This window comes from Plectropomus leopardus, chromosome 23, assembly GCF_026936395.1.
Source record: "Plectropomus leopardus strain MGB_pleo_1.0 chromosome 23, ASM2693639v1, whole genome shotgun sequence".
Taxonomy (NCBI): Eukaryota; Metazoa; Chordata; class Actinopteri; order Perciformes; family Serranidae; genus Plectropomus; species Plectropomus leopardus.
Window position 1 is genome coordinate 13,260,378 of NC_142198.1, and position 15,312 is coordinate 13,275,689.

A 15,312-nucleotide genomic window follows, 5' to 3' on the forward strand; every position below is an offset into this window, starting at 1 on the left:
AATTCAGGAGAATCTTTCCTGACATTTTACAGATGTAAAAAGAATACCTAATAATTAATGATTGGTGATTGGATCCTAATGTGAAACTCAAAGTAAAGTGAACGCCTTGTTATTGAGTAACTGGTCAACATTACCTGAAACCCAAGGCCTCTAACTGCTTCTCCTCCAGTCTGCTGTCCTGATAAACCATTTCATGATGATTCCTGCAGGTCAGACAAAGATAAGTTGGTTTGCTGAATGCAGACATGACATAATAACAGCCCCTTAAGAACATTTTATGGTATTTTATTAACAGTAGAAAATAATAATTAAAGACTTACTGAATAAATTACCACAATTACTATTAATATAATTTCAGTCAGTTGATTTCAGCAAGACAGAAGCATGGCTAATATTGATATAACATTAAACAACCTAAAACTATTTTTCAATCAAGTTACAGTCAGTCATCTCACTGTGACATCAGATCTGAAATCCTAGAGCTCCACCTGCCTGTGCTCGCATCAGGAGCTACTGCTAACAGGAAATTTTGTTATTTGGTTACAGTTTGGTTTCTCTTAAAAAACTTATCATGATTTTTCTCTTTTTGTCCAAAAACTAGTCAGTCTACAGTAACTAAAGATGATTGATTTTCAAATGCCATGTCTGAGCATTTAACACAAACAAGTGTACACTTTACACCTGAGAGTTACACATTAAATAAATGAGTTAGATATATTATAATTCAGTAATGCTTGTTAAAAAAAATAAATACCAATTGACTCTTTTAATTTTGATGTTACTCATTCATCTGACAGATGCTAACAGAAACTAATCAAAAGTTTGTAGTACTCACAGCTTAAGCTTAATTATGAAGTTTTTCTTTTTTGTTTTGTTTGTGTGTTTTTAAGGGTTTTGATCAAACTATTTAGCTATGTAACTTAAAATAATCTAATCATTTAATGAAATCTCTGTCTAAGAAGTATCTGTGAAAGCATCTAATGTTCATGAACAAACTAGAATATTTACACACCACTTCAGATCATTATTTATTAACCTAGATAAATATTTTTAGAATAGAATATTATTTGGAGGAAAAAATAATTTCGGGAAAAATTCACCAATGAATGTCTCAGCCACATGGGGGATGTTTTTGGACATCCCATCATGAAAAATTATACTGCTGGCAGAAAATATGTTTAACTAATGCAACAGATATATCCAGCAAAACATGAGGTTTAAACTGGAGAACATTTTACTCAGTTTTAAAAGTAACACGGTGAACAAAGTTTTTTTGTTAGTTTGTTGCTTTGTTTCGTTTTAGTTTCCATGTTACTGATGTCATCAGTATTGTGGAAATACTTGTATCTATCAGTGTAAGGGATCTTACTTTAGATGTTAGAAGAAAACAAAAAGATGTGTAAAACTAAGCATGTTCAACAATAGGCTACAGATTCATATAAACATTTAGGGAACATCCTATGATCATATATTAAAGTGTGCTGTATGTGGCATTAAAAAAGTCTTAAAAAGTCTTGCATTGGACCTGGTGAACCCTGAAAAAACTGTATATACAGCTGCAGTTGTCTTTATTTCATTAATATTTTTCATCAACTGAAAGGGGTTAGAAGAAAAGTACAGGTAAACATTCATCATATATTCAAAACAATAATTTTATACTGAAAATTTTGAAGCCATGACATGGCTTTGAGCAGGAAAATGAGAAATAAAACAAGAGATATGTAGCTTCCACACTGTAACTGTAGTGTGTCATCTATTTCTGTATTTAGTATAATCAAAATTCCAAATATAATATCCAATATTTGTTCAATATATTTAAATATACAAATCCCTTTTTTTCTCATGCATCTCTTCTGGCTGCATTGTGAAACTTCCTTTAACATTCACGTAGGTGGAATGCATCAGCAACCTGTTTCACAGGACAAAAGAAAGGGAGTATGCCATTTTACTGAGCCAAAAACACTGACAAACTGACATCTGACAGCCTCCATCCAATGATTTGCTTTTGTTCATCGCTAAGGAGTCACAACATTTCTCAGAAAGGTTATCACCCATAAGTGACGTCATAAGCTTTTACTCGGTTCCCATATAAAGGCCTTTAAAAAACATGGACTGTCACTTAAGAATAAAGTTTTGCAATATAAGAAGTGTGAACTAAACTGAATTGAAAGACATTGAAATACTTTAAAACATCAAAAGCAGATAGTGCGGGATTTATAACATTTCATCTCAAATCTTTTCATTTTGGGTAAGTACATTTTTAAGTGTATATGTAGAGGTTTATACATTTAAACACTGTGTATGAGAAACAGTGTATGCATGTGTCTGTTTAATGTTTTTATATGATTTATTGTAACAATATACTCCATTTATAATCTCTGTCATACCTTTCGGGAATGCATTCTATTTTATTGCAAATTTTGTTTTTATCACCTATTAAAAGAGACAAAAACTGATTAGTTATTTCTTCATGACATCCTGCTGTAGGTTTCTCATTAGCTGATGTTCTGTTTTTTCCACCAATTATTCTGATCCATCCCCATTTAAATGGTACATGTAAACTCTCTTTTTTGAAGCATGGAAAAAATGTACTGCTTTGGATACAAACACAAATGTCCTATTATAACATTCAGTTATTTCAGTTATTAGTTATTTCTATAAATAGAAATAACTAACTTTAAAAAATTAAATACATTATTGGTTCTTGTAGTATCTCTTTTGTTCCTCCTACATCATAAGATCAGAGTTCTCATAGCACACCTGTGCTAATGGGGGTTTCAGATTTGCTCAAAGATATTTCACTCTGATTGTTGCTTACGAACACTTACATGAATTGAGTGTTTTGGGAAGTAAAGGATTAGTTTTCTCACTCAGTGGAGCTGCCTGTTTAAGTAATCTGATTGTTGAGGTAGTGCATGTAGACAGCTATATAATAGCTCTAACCTGGTTAGAAAAATTGATAATAAAGACATAATAAATTGAAGTTAAACTACGGGAAGAAAACATTTATTTCAGTGAAATGTGAAGAAATAGGGGACATTTTTCATGTAGGGTTTTTGCGCCAAATTTTGACAACCTGAAAATTCCTTGACTTGTGGCGGTGGTTATTGTTTGAAAATGAGGTCATGTGAAGGGAAATAGTTCTTTTCCAACAATTAAATAAAATATACTCCTCCCAAAAAATGTTGGCTATCTTCCAAAACTGTAAGATCCTTTTAAAAAAAAAAAAAACATAGCTGTCACAGTTGTTTCCACTCCACATGTAATGAGTTTTCCAAGCTAGATTTTTTTCAGAAGGCTACAATAATAAAAATGTAAAACACATTGAAAAACAAAAGAGCTTCACAGAAGTGTGAACTGACTTTTTTATGTTCTTTAAAAGTAAAGAGTCTTTAGATTTCATTTCAGGAAACAGAATTCAGTGAACACAAACTGTATTTTAATACTTGTTAAATATAGCCATAAAACCTCATGTACAACGAGTTATAAAAGCTGAAACTACAACTGTAATGATTACTGTAATTTGCAGATTGAAAAGTGCCAGCGACTTAAAAAGTACAGTAATAAATTAAATAGATGGCAACTGTTATTCAAAATCTTTGAAAGTGCTGTGTCTGTTAATCAGTGTCTGTCTTGTTTGATATTGTAGCCACAGAAGAAAAGGAGATGGGTGTTAAAAGAATCCTGTTGATTTTTCTGATTCAAGCAGGTAAGGTGACAATTTAACCATTTGTATGAATAGGATGTTCATAGAAAATATTGAAAGATTCATTAAATAACAACAGCATAAAGATGAGGTCCAGTTCTGACTTGCATCTAATACTATACTTTCATAAAAATTAATATGCTAGCATAACCTTTAGATGAAAGAGACATTATTAAAGCTAAATGTAACTGGTGTTACAATGATCTTATAAATGAATGAGAATTTTTCGCTTCCCATCAGTAACTGCCCAGACTACAACTACTACACCTGAACCGACAACCACTACACCTGTACCTACTACAACTGCACCTGAACCTACGACCACTACACCTGAACCTACTACAACAACCCCTGAACCAACTACTACGACACCTGAACCTACTACAACTACACCAGAACCTACCACGACAACACCTGAACCAACTACAACTACACCTGAACCTACTACCACTACACCAGAACCTACTACGACAACCCCTGAACCAACTACTACTACACCAGAACCCACTTCAACTACCCCTGATCCTACCACCACAACACCAGAACCCACTACAACTACACCTGAACCTACTACAACTACACCAGAACCTACTACCACTACAGCAGAACCGACTACAACAACCCCTGAAACCACTACAACTACACCGGAACCTACCACCACAACACCAGAACCCACTACAACTACTCCTGAACCAACAACCACTACACCTGAACCTACTACAACTACACCACAACCTACTACCACTACACCAGAACCAACTACAACAACCCCTGAACCAACTACTACAACACCTGAACCTACTACAACTACACCAGAACCTACCACTACAACACCTGAACCCACTACAACTACACCTGAACCTACTACCACTACACCAGAACCTACTACGACAACCCCTGAACCAACTACTACGACACCTGAACCTACTACAACTACACCAGAACCTACCACGACAACACCTGAACCAACTACAACTACACCTGAACCTACTACCACTACACCAGAACCTACTACGACAACCCCTGAACCAACTACTACTACACCAGAACCCACTTCAACTACCCCTGATCCTACCACCACAACACCAGAACCCACTACAACTACACCTGAACCTACTACAACTACACCAGAACCTACTACCACTACAGCAGAACCGACTACAACAACCCCTGAAACCACTACAACTACACCGGAACCTACCACCACAACACCAGAACCCACTACAACTACTCCTGAACCATCAACCACTACACCTGAACCTACTACAACTACACCAGAACCTACCACTACAACACCTGAACCCACTACAACTACACCTGAACCTACTACGACAACCCCTGAACCAACTACTACAACGCCTGAACCTACTACAACTACACCAGAACCTACTACGACAACCCCTGAACCAACTACTACAACACCTGAGCCTACTACGACAACCCCTGAACCAACTACGACAACCCCTGAACCAACTACTACAACGCCTGAACCTACTACGACAACCCCTGAACCAACTACGACAACCCCTGAACCAACTACTACAACGCCTGAACCTACTACAACTACACCAGAACCTACTACGACAACCCCTGAACCAACTACTACAACACCTGAGCCTACTACGACAACCCCTGAACCAACTACTACTACACCTGAACCAACAACTACACCTGAACCTACTACGACAACCCCTGAACCAACTACGACAACCCCTGAACCAACTACTACAACACCTGAACCTACTACAACTACACCAGAACCTACTACGACAACCCCTGAACCAACTACTACTACACCAGAACCCACTTCAACTACCCCTGATCCTACCACTACAACACCAGAACCCACTACAACTACACCTGAACCAACAACCACTACACCTGAACCTACTACAACTACACCAGAACCTACTACCACTACACCAGAACCTACTACAACAACCCCTGAACCCACTACAACTACACCTGAACCTACCACCACAACACCAGAACCCACTACAACTACACCAGAACCCACTACAACTACACCTGAACCTACTACAACTACACCAGAACCTACTACCACTACACCAGAACCGACTACAACAACCCCTGAACCCACTACAACTACACCTGAACCTACCACCACAACACCAGAACCCACTACAACTACTCCTGAACCAACAACCACTACACCTGAACCTACTACCACTACACCAGAACTGACTACAACAACCCCTGAACCAACTACTACAACACCTGAACCTACTACAACTACACCAGAACCTACCACTACAACACCTGAACCCACTACAACTACACCTGAACCTACTACCACTACACCAAAACCTACTACAACAACCCCTGAACCAACTACTACGACACCTGAACCTACTACAACTACACCAGAACCTACCACTACGACACCTGAACCCACTACAACTACACCTGAACCTACTACCACTACACCAGAACCTACTACGACAACCCCTGAACCAACTACTACAACACCTGAACCTACTACAACTACACCAGAACCTACCACTACAACACCTGAACCCACTACAACTACACCTGAACCTACTACCACTACACCAGAACCTACTACGACAACCCCTGAACCAACTACTACGACACCTGAACCTACTACAACTACACCAGAACCTACCACTACGACACCTGAACCCACTACAACTACACCTGAACCTACTACCACTACACCAGAACCTACTACGACAACCCCTGAACCAACTACTACAACACCTGAACCTACTACAACTACACCAGAACCTACCACTACAACACCTGAACCCACTACAACTACACCTGAACCTACTACCACTACACCAGAACCTACTACCACTACACCAGAACCTACTACGACAACCCCTGAACCAACTACTACGACACCTGAACCTACTACAACTACACCAGAACCTACCACTACGACACCTGAACCCACTACAACTACACCTGAACCTACTACCACTACACCAGAACCTACTACGACAACCCCTGAACCAACTACTACTACACCTGAACCCACTTCAACTACCCCTGATCCTACCACTACAACACCAGAACCTACTACGACAACCCCTGAACCAACTACGACAACCCCTGAACCAACTACTACAACACCTGAACCTACTACAACTACACCAGAACCTACTACGACAACCCCTGAACCAACTACTACAACACCTGAACCTACTACGACAACCCCTGAACCAACTACGACAACCCCTGAACCAACTACTACAACACCTGAACCTACTACAACTACACCAGAACCTACCACGACAACAGCTGAACCTACTACAACTACACCAGAACCTACTACCACTACACCTGAACCTACTACAACAACCCCTGAACCAACCACTACAACACCTGAACCCACTACAACTACACCTGAACCTACTACAACTACACCAGAACCTACTACAACAACCCCTGAACCGACAACCACTACACCTGAACCTACTACCACTACACCAGAACCGACAACAACAACCCCTGAACCAACTACTACAACACCTGAACCTACTACAACTACACCAGAACCTACCACTACAACACCTGAACCCACTACAACTACACCTGAACCTACCACTACAACACCTGAACCCACTACAACTACACCTGAACCTACTACCACTACACCAGAACCTACTACGACAACCCCTGAACCAACTACTACGACACTTGAACCTACTACAACTACACCAGAACCTACCACTACAACACCAGAACCTACTACGACAACCCCTGAACCAACTACGACAACCCCTGAACCAACAACTACAACGCCTGAACCTACTACAACTACACCAGAACCTACTACCACTACACCAGAACCTACTACGACAACCCCTGAACCAACTACTACAACACCTGAACCTACTACAACTACACCAGAACCTACCACTACAACACCTGAACCCACTACAACTACACCAGAACCTACTACGACAACCCCTGAACCAACTACTACTACACCTGAACCCACTTCAACTACCCCTGATCCTACCACTACAACATCAGAACCTACTACGACAACCCCTGAACCAACTACCACAACCCCTGAACCAACTACTACAACGCCTGAACCTACTACAACTACACCAGAACCTACTACGACAACCCCTGAACCAACTACTACAACACCTGAACCTACTACGACAACCCCTGAACCAACTACGACAACCCCTGAACCAACTACTACAACACCTGAACCTACTACGACAGCCCCTGAACCAACTACGACAACACCTGAACCTACTACAACTACACCAGAACCTACTACGACAACCCCTGAACCAACTACTACAACACCTGAACCTACTACAACTACACCAGAACCTACTACTACTACACCAGAGCCTACTACAACAACCCCTGAACCAACCACTACAACACCTGAACCCACTACAACTACACCTGAACCTACTACAACTACACCAGAACCTACTACAACAACCCCTGAACCGACAACCACTACACCTGTACCTACCACAACTACACCACAACCTACTACCACTACACCAGAACCTACTACGACAACCCCTGAACCAACTACTACGACACCTGAACCTACTACAACTACACCAGAACCTACCACTACAACACCTGAACCCACTACAACTACACCTGAACCTACTACCACTACACCAGAACCTACTACGACAACCCCTGAACCAACTACTACTACACCAGAACCCACTTCAACTACCCCTGATCCTACCACTACAACACCAGAACCCACTACAACTACACCTGAACCAACAACCACTACACCTGAACCCACTACAACTACACCAGAACCTACTACCACTACACCAGAACCTACTACAACTACACCAGAACCTACCACTACAACACCTGAACCCACTACAACTACACCTGAACCTACTACCACTACACCACAACCTACTACGACAACCCCTGAACCAACTACTACGACACCTGAACCTACTACAACTACACCAGAACCTACCACTACAACACCTGAACCCACTACAACTACACCAGAACCTACTACGACAACCCCTGAACCAACTACTACAACACCAGAACCCACTACAACTACACCTGAACCAACAACCACTACACCTGAACCAACAACAACTACACCACAACCTACTACCACTACACCAGAACCTACTACGACAACCCCTGAACCAACTACTACTACACCTGTACCTACTCCAACTACAACAGAACCTACTACAACAACCCCTGAACCAACTACTACTACACCTGAACCAACAACAACTACACCACAACCTACTACAACTACACCTGAACCAACAACCACTACACCTGAACCAACTACAACACCAGAACCTACTACTACTACACCTGAACCAACAACTACACCTGAACCTACTACAACAACCCCTGAACCAACTACTACTACACCTGTACCTACTACAACTACACCAGAACCTACTACAACAACCCCTGAACCAACTACTACTACACCTGAACCAACAACAACTACACCACAACCTACTACCACTACACCCGAACCTACTACAACTACACCTGAACCAACAACCACTACACCTGAACCAACTACGACACCAGAACCTACTACAACTACACCTGAACCAACAACTACACCACAACCTACTACCACTACACCAGAACCTACTACGACAACCCCTGAACCAACTACTACAACACCTGAACCAACTACAACTACACCTGAACCTACTACCACAATACCTGCATCGACAACTGCTGTATCAACCACTTTGGCTCCTGAGACTACTTATATTCTGTCAGCAGACTTGGAAGGTGAAAATTTCACAGATGCCCTCAATGACAACAACAGCCCTGAATTCAAAGCTCTTGAAAGCAGAGTTTTAGATGCGGTGAGTGTATTTTCATTTCAGTTGTTTTTCACAGTGTCACTTGTGTGAACAAAGAATTCAACAGTATGTTTTAACTAAAAGATGCAACTGTTAAGATAACAATCACTTTCAATACATTTTGCATTTCTGTTCAATTACATTTCAAGAAAATATGCTTGGAAGTTTTTTCATTATTGCTCTCTTTTTTACAGTGTAATCAAACATTCACAAGGAGATTTCCAGATCAGTTTAGCTCCTGCCGTGTGCAACGCTTCAGGTAAAAACATTGGGTTTTTGTGTGTGTGTGTGTGTGTGGGTGGGGGCGGGGGGGGGGGTGTAACAGTGGCTCAGTCATTTTTCTTGTAGTACTTTAGTGTAAAAATACATATCATGTAATATCAGTAGTGTCATGTGTAAATCACAGATGACACAAGGCAATAAAATAATCTCATAACAGTATTTAACACGTCCTATTCTGTTTTAACACAGGGAAATACCATCACGAAGATCTGGAGTTGGAGCAGATTTGCAAGTTCTCTTCAGAGCCAATAGTGGAGCACTCCCACAGAATAACGCTGTGTCTGCTGCCTTAAGAGAGGAGGTGTCTAATCCCAACAATAACTTCAGTGTGAACATAAATCCCACCTCAGTTGAAACAATAGGTAAGTAAACCAATGTTTGACTCTAATCAGTAAAACACTATACAAGTGCTGACCATGTTATGTTTTGAAAGCCAGGAACAAAAGAATTCGAGGTATATTGAGAAATACAGCTTCAATATTGTACAGTTCAGACCATGCAGGATGATGTATTCGCTGAGCTTATTTGTATTCAGCCAGTATTCTGGTGATGTAAAGAATTTGTTCCTGTAAGGTTTCTGACATTCATCACTTCATAAGTAAATAAGATGCTATAGAGACTGCAAAACAATTTGTGTAAGCCTTTCATAACTGTTCTGAAATGTTTTTGACACTGCAACCACAGTCAGCTTAAAATCAAACAAGGAAAAGAAACTCTTTTTTGTTTGCACACCAATACTCAGTATCATGTTCTTATATGATTTTACAGGTGGTCCAATGCCAGATATCACTACAGTTTCCCCAGCTACTACTGTTGCACCTACAACTGCCGCGCCTACAACTGCCGCGCCTACAACTGCTGCACCGACAACTGTTGTTCTCATACCAAAAAGGGCCACTTTCAGATCTCGTCAAGACACGTTTACAGCTGACTTGTTGAATCCATCATCCACAGCTTATCAGCAACGAGTTAACTTGATAACAGACCAGGTAAGTCTCCCCCTCCTGCTGCTACAACAGCTGAAATATTTTAATCAGAGCTCATGCACCCTCCAATAGAAAGGAACATTTAGTCTACATACTTAAGTGTCACTTTGTCCAATTTTGACAGACATAAAGCTACAACTACCAATCATTTGATTTCCCTTACAATCAGAACATTTTTCTGAACGATGTCTCGTGTCCCAGGAAGTACACTATTTCACATTAATACACATAAATACATATGTAAACAGTTCAGTGTTTCAAGGTGAAAATAAATGTAAAAAGTTTCTTAATACAACTTGTTTTCTGTTTTTGTAGCTTGATCCAGTCTTTAGAAGGACATTCCCCTCCTCCTACAGGTCCATGGAAGTTGTTGCATTCAGGTAATATTTTAAGATTTATTATTACATTTTAAGAGTAGCGGCCTACATCCGACATTTCAAACTTTTTTTCTTTGTTTCCTCTTCTGTAGCAATGGATCAGTCATCAACACCGTGGACTTTCTCTTTCAAAGCACAAATGCTCCTAATAACACTGAAATTGCGAATACTTTGATCAACGCAGCTTCAACCGTCATCGGCTTCGACATTGACACCACCTCTGTCAACGTGAATGGCATGGGTAAGCAATATTGAGTGCTACTCGATCAAACATTTCAAACATTGCACAAATGTTTGTTAAACTAATGTCTTGTTTTATTTTCTCTCATTTACAGAAGTTTCAAGTGGAGTAAGCCACAAGATCAGTCTCATCACTGCATCCTGCATGGTGCTGTTGTCATGGCTACTGTCAAGCCAGCATTAGCATCAGTCCTGATTTCCATCTGCACTGGCATGAAAAAGGACTTTGTTGTCAGTAAAAAGCCATGATTCATGACTGTCATGAAAAATGTTCAGCTTCAGATGAACTTGGCAAGCCGAAGTTTAGGCTTTTATATTCCCAAAGGAAAATAAGCCATTAAGGGACATGGCCCTAAAACGTTTTCATCAATATTTCTGTAACATATATAGGGGCTTTTTTTCACAGTTTGAGGTTGGTAACTCTAAGCGCAACCTTTCACCATATCTGGTGTGTTTTGGAGTTAATTTGTTAGCCCCTTCCCCTGGTCTATTGTCCTCCAGATAATGGATTTAAGTCTCATACCACATGGGACCAGACAGACTAATGTTTGTGTACAAGCTGTCTTTGCACATCAAGTCCAGCTCACTGCTGCTGCTGATACACAGTGAAAACTGCAATCAGTACAATTATGTATCTATTGCAATAACTAACAGAGCTGCAAATGAACTTGCTTTCAAATTCAACTTTAAGCACCTTTACCATGGGATCATTATCAGTACAAAAAGCTAAACAATATATCTTTAAAGCCTGGGATGTCAGCAAATAATTGCACTGCTATTGTTCAAGTGAGCCTTGCTTCAGGGAGCACAGTCTACAATTCTACAATTCTACAATTTCATTTAGCAGACGCTTTTATCCAAAGCCACGTACAACACAATCAGACAGTCCTTTAGCAATACTCATCTTAACAACAGTAAATGTTGTCATGTTTATTTACTCTTGTTTATCAAAAAAAAAAACAGCCAAACTGTACAATGACTCTCACCATTGTTTAAATGAAATTGATCACCTGGGAAAATACTGTAAAGGGAACAGGCGTCTTAAATGAAATGAAGGAACACATGCAGGTCATAGTGAGCTGCTCATCTCAACCTTAAACCAGTGAATAGAGTTTTATCATCATGTTATAATAATATATATGTCAAAAAAACGCTCTGTCAGTGTTCTTTTATTTATACAGAATGTATTTATATAATCATAGCTTATTCTGGGAGATTTCTTGTAGTTTGTATATCTGTAAGAAACTTTACAATGATCAGAATAAAAAGCTTTGAATAATTTGAATTTTCTCATGTGATGTTTTGCAATTTTGGTGGATAAACAGCACCGCAACATGTTTAATGTCAGAAGCTTAAATAAAAGCAGCAGCGACATTTACAGACTATCAAACCCTGCCGTGTGAGTTGTATTATTAATTTTGATATTCACAATAGAATTTTAGAATCGGTCTGTCACAGTGAAACAGGTTTGTTCAGAAAGATCTGGGGGTGTTGCATACCTCACTGTTAGTACGCATATTTTATAATCATTTCATATCTTTGTATCTATCTTATGTGAACTTTCACCTACTGATAGTTAGGCCTTTGACCTTGCAAGTTATGTTGGACATATGGTCACACTTGTGAAGGGACTACACTCCACGTTTTGTACCCATCTGGGTAAGTGCCCACAAAGTCAACAATAACATTTCCTCGAAGTATCCCTGTGGTCTTACTCTTAACGTATTGGTGTTTGATAGGAACCAGATGTGTAAATGGCGAGAAACATATATAGGGCATTGTTGTGGTTTGGTCTTTGTTACACACTTCCGTCCATGCTGCTGTGCTGACCCGTGCAATGGAATTTAACATTTCCTGATTGAAGCATCAACCAGTATCTCATTGCTGTATAAGAGTTATCACAGAAAACTCATCCTTTGACTTTGTCTATGGGATTCTTATTCATTCAAACCAGACAGTCTGGGTGATACACTTCTCTTCAATCAATCAATCAATCAGACATTATTTGTATAGCACTTTCATACAAACAGATTGTAACACCAAGTGCTTCATACAGTGAAAGCACCCCCCCCCACACACACACACACACACACACACATGCATACATGACAACGAGATTTTTTGATTAAATAAAACACTAAAGCATTGAAATACTATTAAATAAATAAAGAAATACTAATTTCGACCAGAAATCACAGAACTGACACATATTACCGACCAGTATCAAAACCAGCATCAACCATTGTTGATTTTCCAGAATGTCTTTCACAAACAAGAAGGATTTTAATGCAAAAAGATGTTGCAAAAGTCTTGAGGCTGCCACATTAGGAATAATGTTTACCCTAGATCTTGTTATAAAACTTTTTCTATAAAGGTTCTCCTGTTTAAGTTGATAAAGAAACCACTTGTGTTATTTAAAGGCAAGCATAAACAGACTCTGCAAGAGAATGTTGCTGTTGTCAGTTCAATAAAGGCGCAGATGACTTTCTGGGGTGTGGCTTGAGTTCAACAACATGGCATCACCAGATCAAATCCCGCAGGCTGAAGTTGTTGCAGACACCGACTATGAAAACCCCAACAAAACTGTATAGTCAGATCACTGTGAATTTGACTTTAACAGGGAGTCTTGAAGAACTGATCAGTTAGTAGAGTTTAAAAATCTCAGTTTCACAGAAGTAATTTGCTCACTTTGCTCAAATATAAACCAATTCAAATTATGTTTAAGGTTGTTTTCATCATTACTGGACAACCTTGGCGGAAGCCAACACTCATTGGGAACGTGTTTGACTTTACGCCAAGTGCTCGGACATAGCTCTCACTTTGGTCATACAGGGACCAAATGGCTCATAGAAAAGACCCCGGTACCCATATTCCCTCAGTGCACGCCTCCCTGAATCCCTGAGGGATAAGGTCATAAGTCCCCCCCAGACCAAAAAGCACATGTAGACTGGATGGGTGAACTCCCACAACCCCTCCAGCAGCCTTGCAAGAATAAAAAGCCAGTCCACTGTTCCACCGCAGGACAGAATTCAACTTGTGCATCCTGAAATCGGGGTTCGACAATCGGTTGGAGCCACCTTTCCAGCACCCTGGAGTAAACTTTCCTTGGGAGGTTGAGCAGTGTAATACTGATATTGGAGCACACCCTCCAGTCTCCTTTTGTGAAAATGCGCCTGCCATATGGCACATTCCTGACTTCTTAAATCATAAAAAACGATTGAATTTCTGCACATGGATCACAAAAGACATTACTCACCTCAAACATATCTTTGACAACAACACCTTAGTTCCATTTCCTCTTCTGGTCCAGAAGTTCGGCAGAGGGAGACATCAGTTTTCTGACCACAACTTCTGGAAGCCGCTTCCAAAATGGAGGCACTGAACATAGACCACTCAAATTCCATATCCGTTTCTCTGTTGGTGTGAGTTGAAGACCTCGCACACACGGGCCTCCACCATGTTCCCAGTTCACCCTCACTTCACGTTTGGGTTTATCAGGTCTTATCAGGCAGCTTCCCCTGCTCCTCTCTTCACCCAAAGTGTCCGAGACATAAGGCTGCAGATCTGATGATATAGTCGATCATAGGTCTTTGGCCTAGGGTGCTCTAGTACCAAGTACATTTATGAACATCCCTATGCTTAAACATGGTGTTTGATATGGACAAGCCATGACTAGCACGGAAGTCCAATAACAAAACACTACTCGTGTTCCGATTGGGCAGGCCATTCCTCCCAATCACATCCCTCCAGGTTTCTCCATCGTTGCCCACATGAGTGTATAAGTCCCCCAGAAGAATTATTGAGTCCCGGGTCTGTACCATTTCCAGGACACAGTCCAGAGACTCCAAAAAGGCTGAGAACTC

At 40.3% G+C, this 15,312-nt stretch overlaps 1 protein-coding gene across 1 annotated transcript; it reads left to right on the forward strand.

The window, feature by feature from the left end:
• The first annotated feature begins 2,103 nt into the window (after positions 1-2,103).
• On the forward strand, positions 2,104-12,734 carry LOC148185660 (uncharacterized). Its single transcript, XM_088073633.1, has 9 exons — positions 2,104-2,248; positions 3,650-3,709; positions 3,947-9,567; positions 9,759-9,823; positions 10,036-10,208; positions 10,615-10,835; positions 11,148-11,212; positions 11,302-11,450; positions 11,545-12,734. The coding sequence occupies exons 2-9, from the start codon at positions 3,667-3,669 to the stop codon at positions 11,631-11,633; spliced, it is 6,426 nt and encodes a 2,141-aa protein (XP_087929759.1). The 5' UTR covers positions 2,104-2,248; positions 3,650-3,666; the 3' UTR covers positions 11,634-12,734.
• The last annotated feature ends 2,578 nt before the right edge of the window (positions 12,735-15,312 follow it).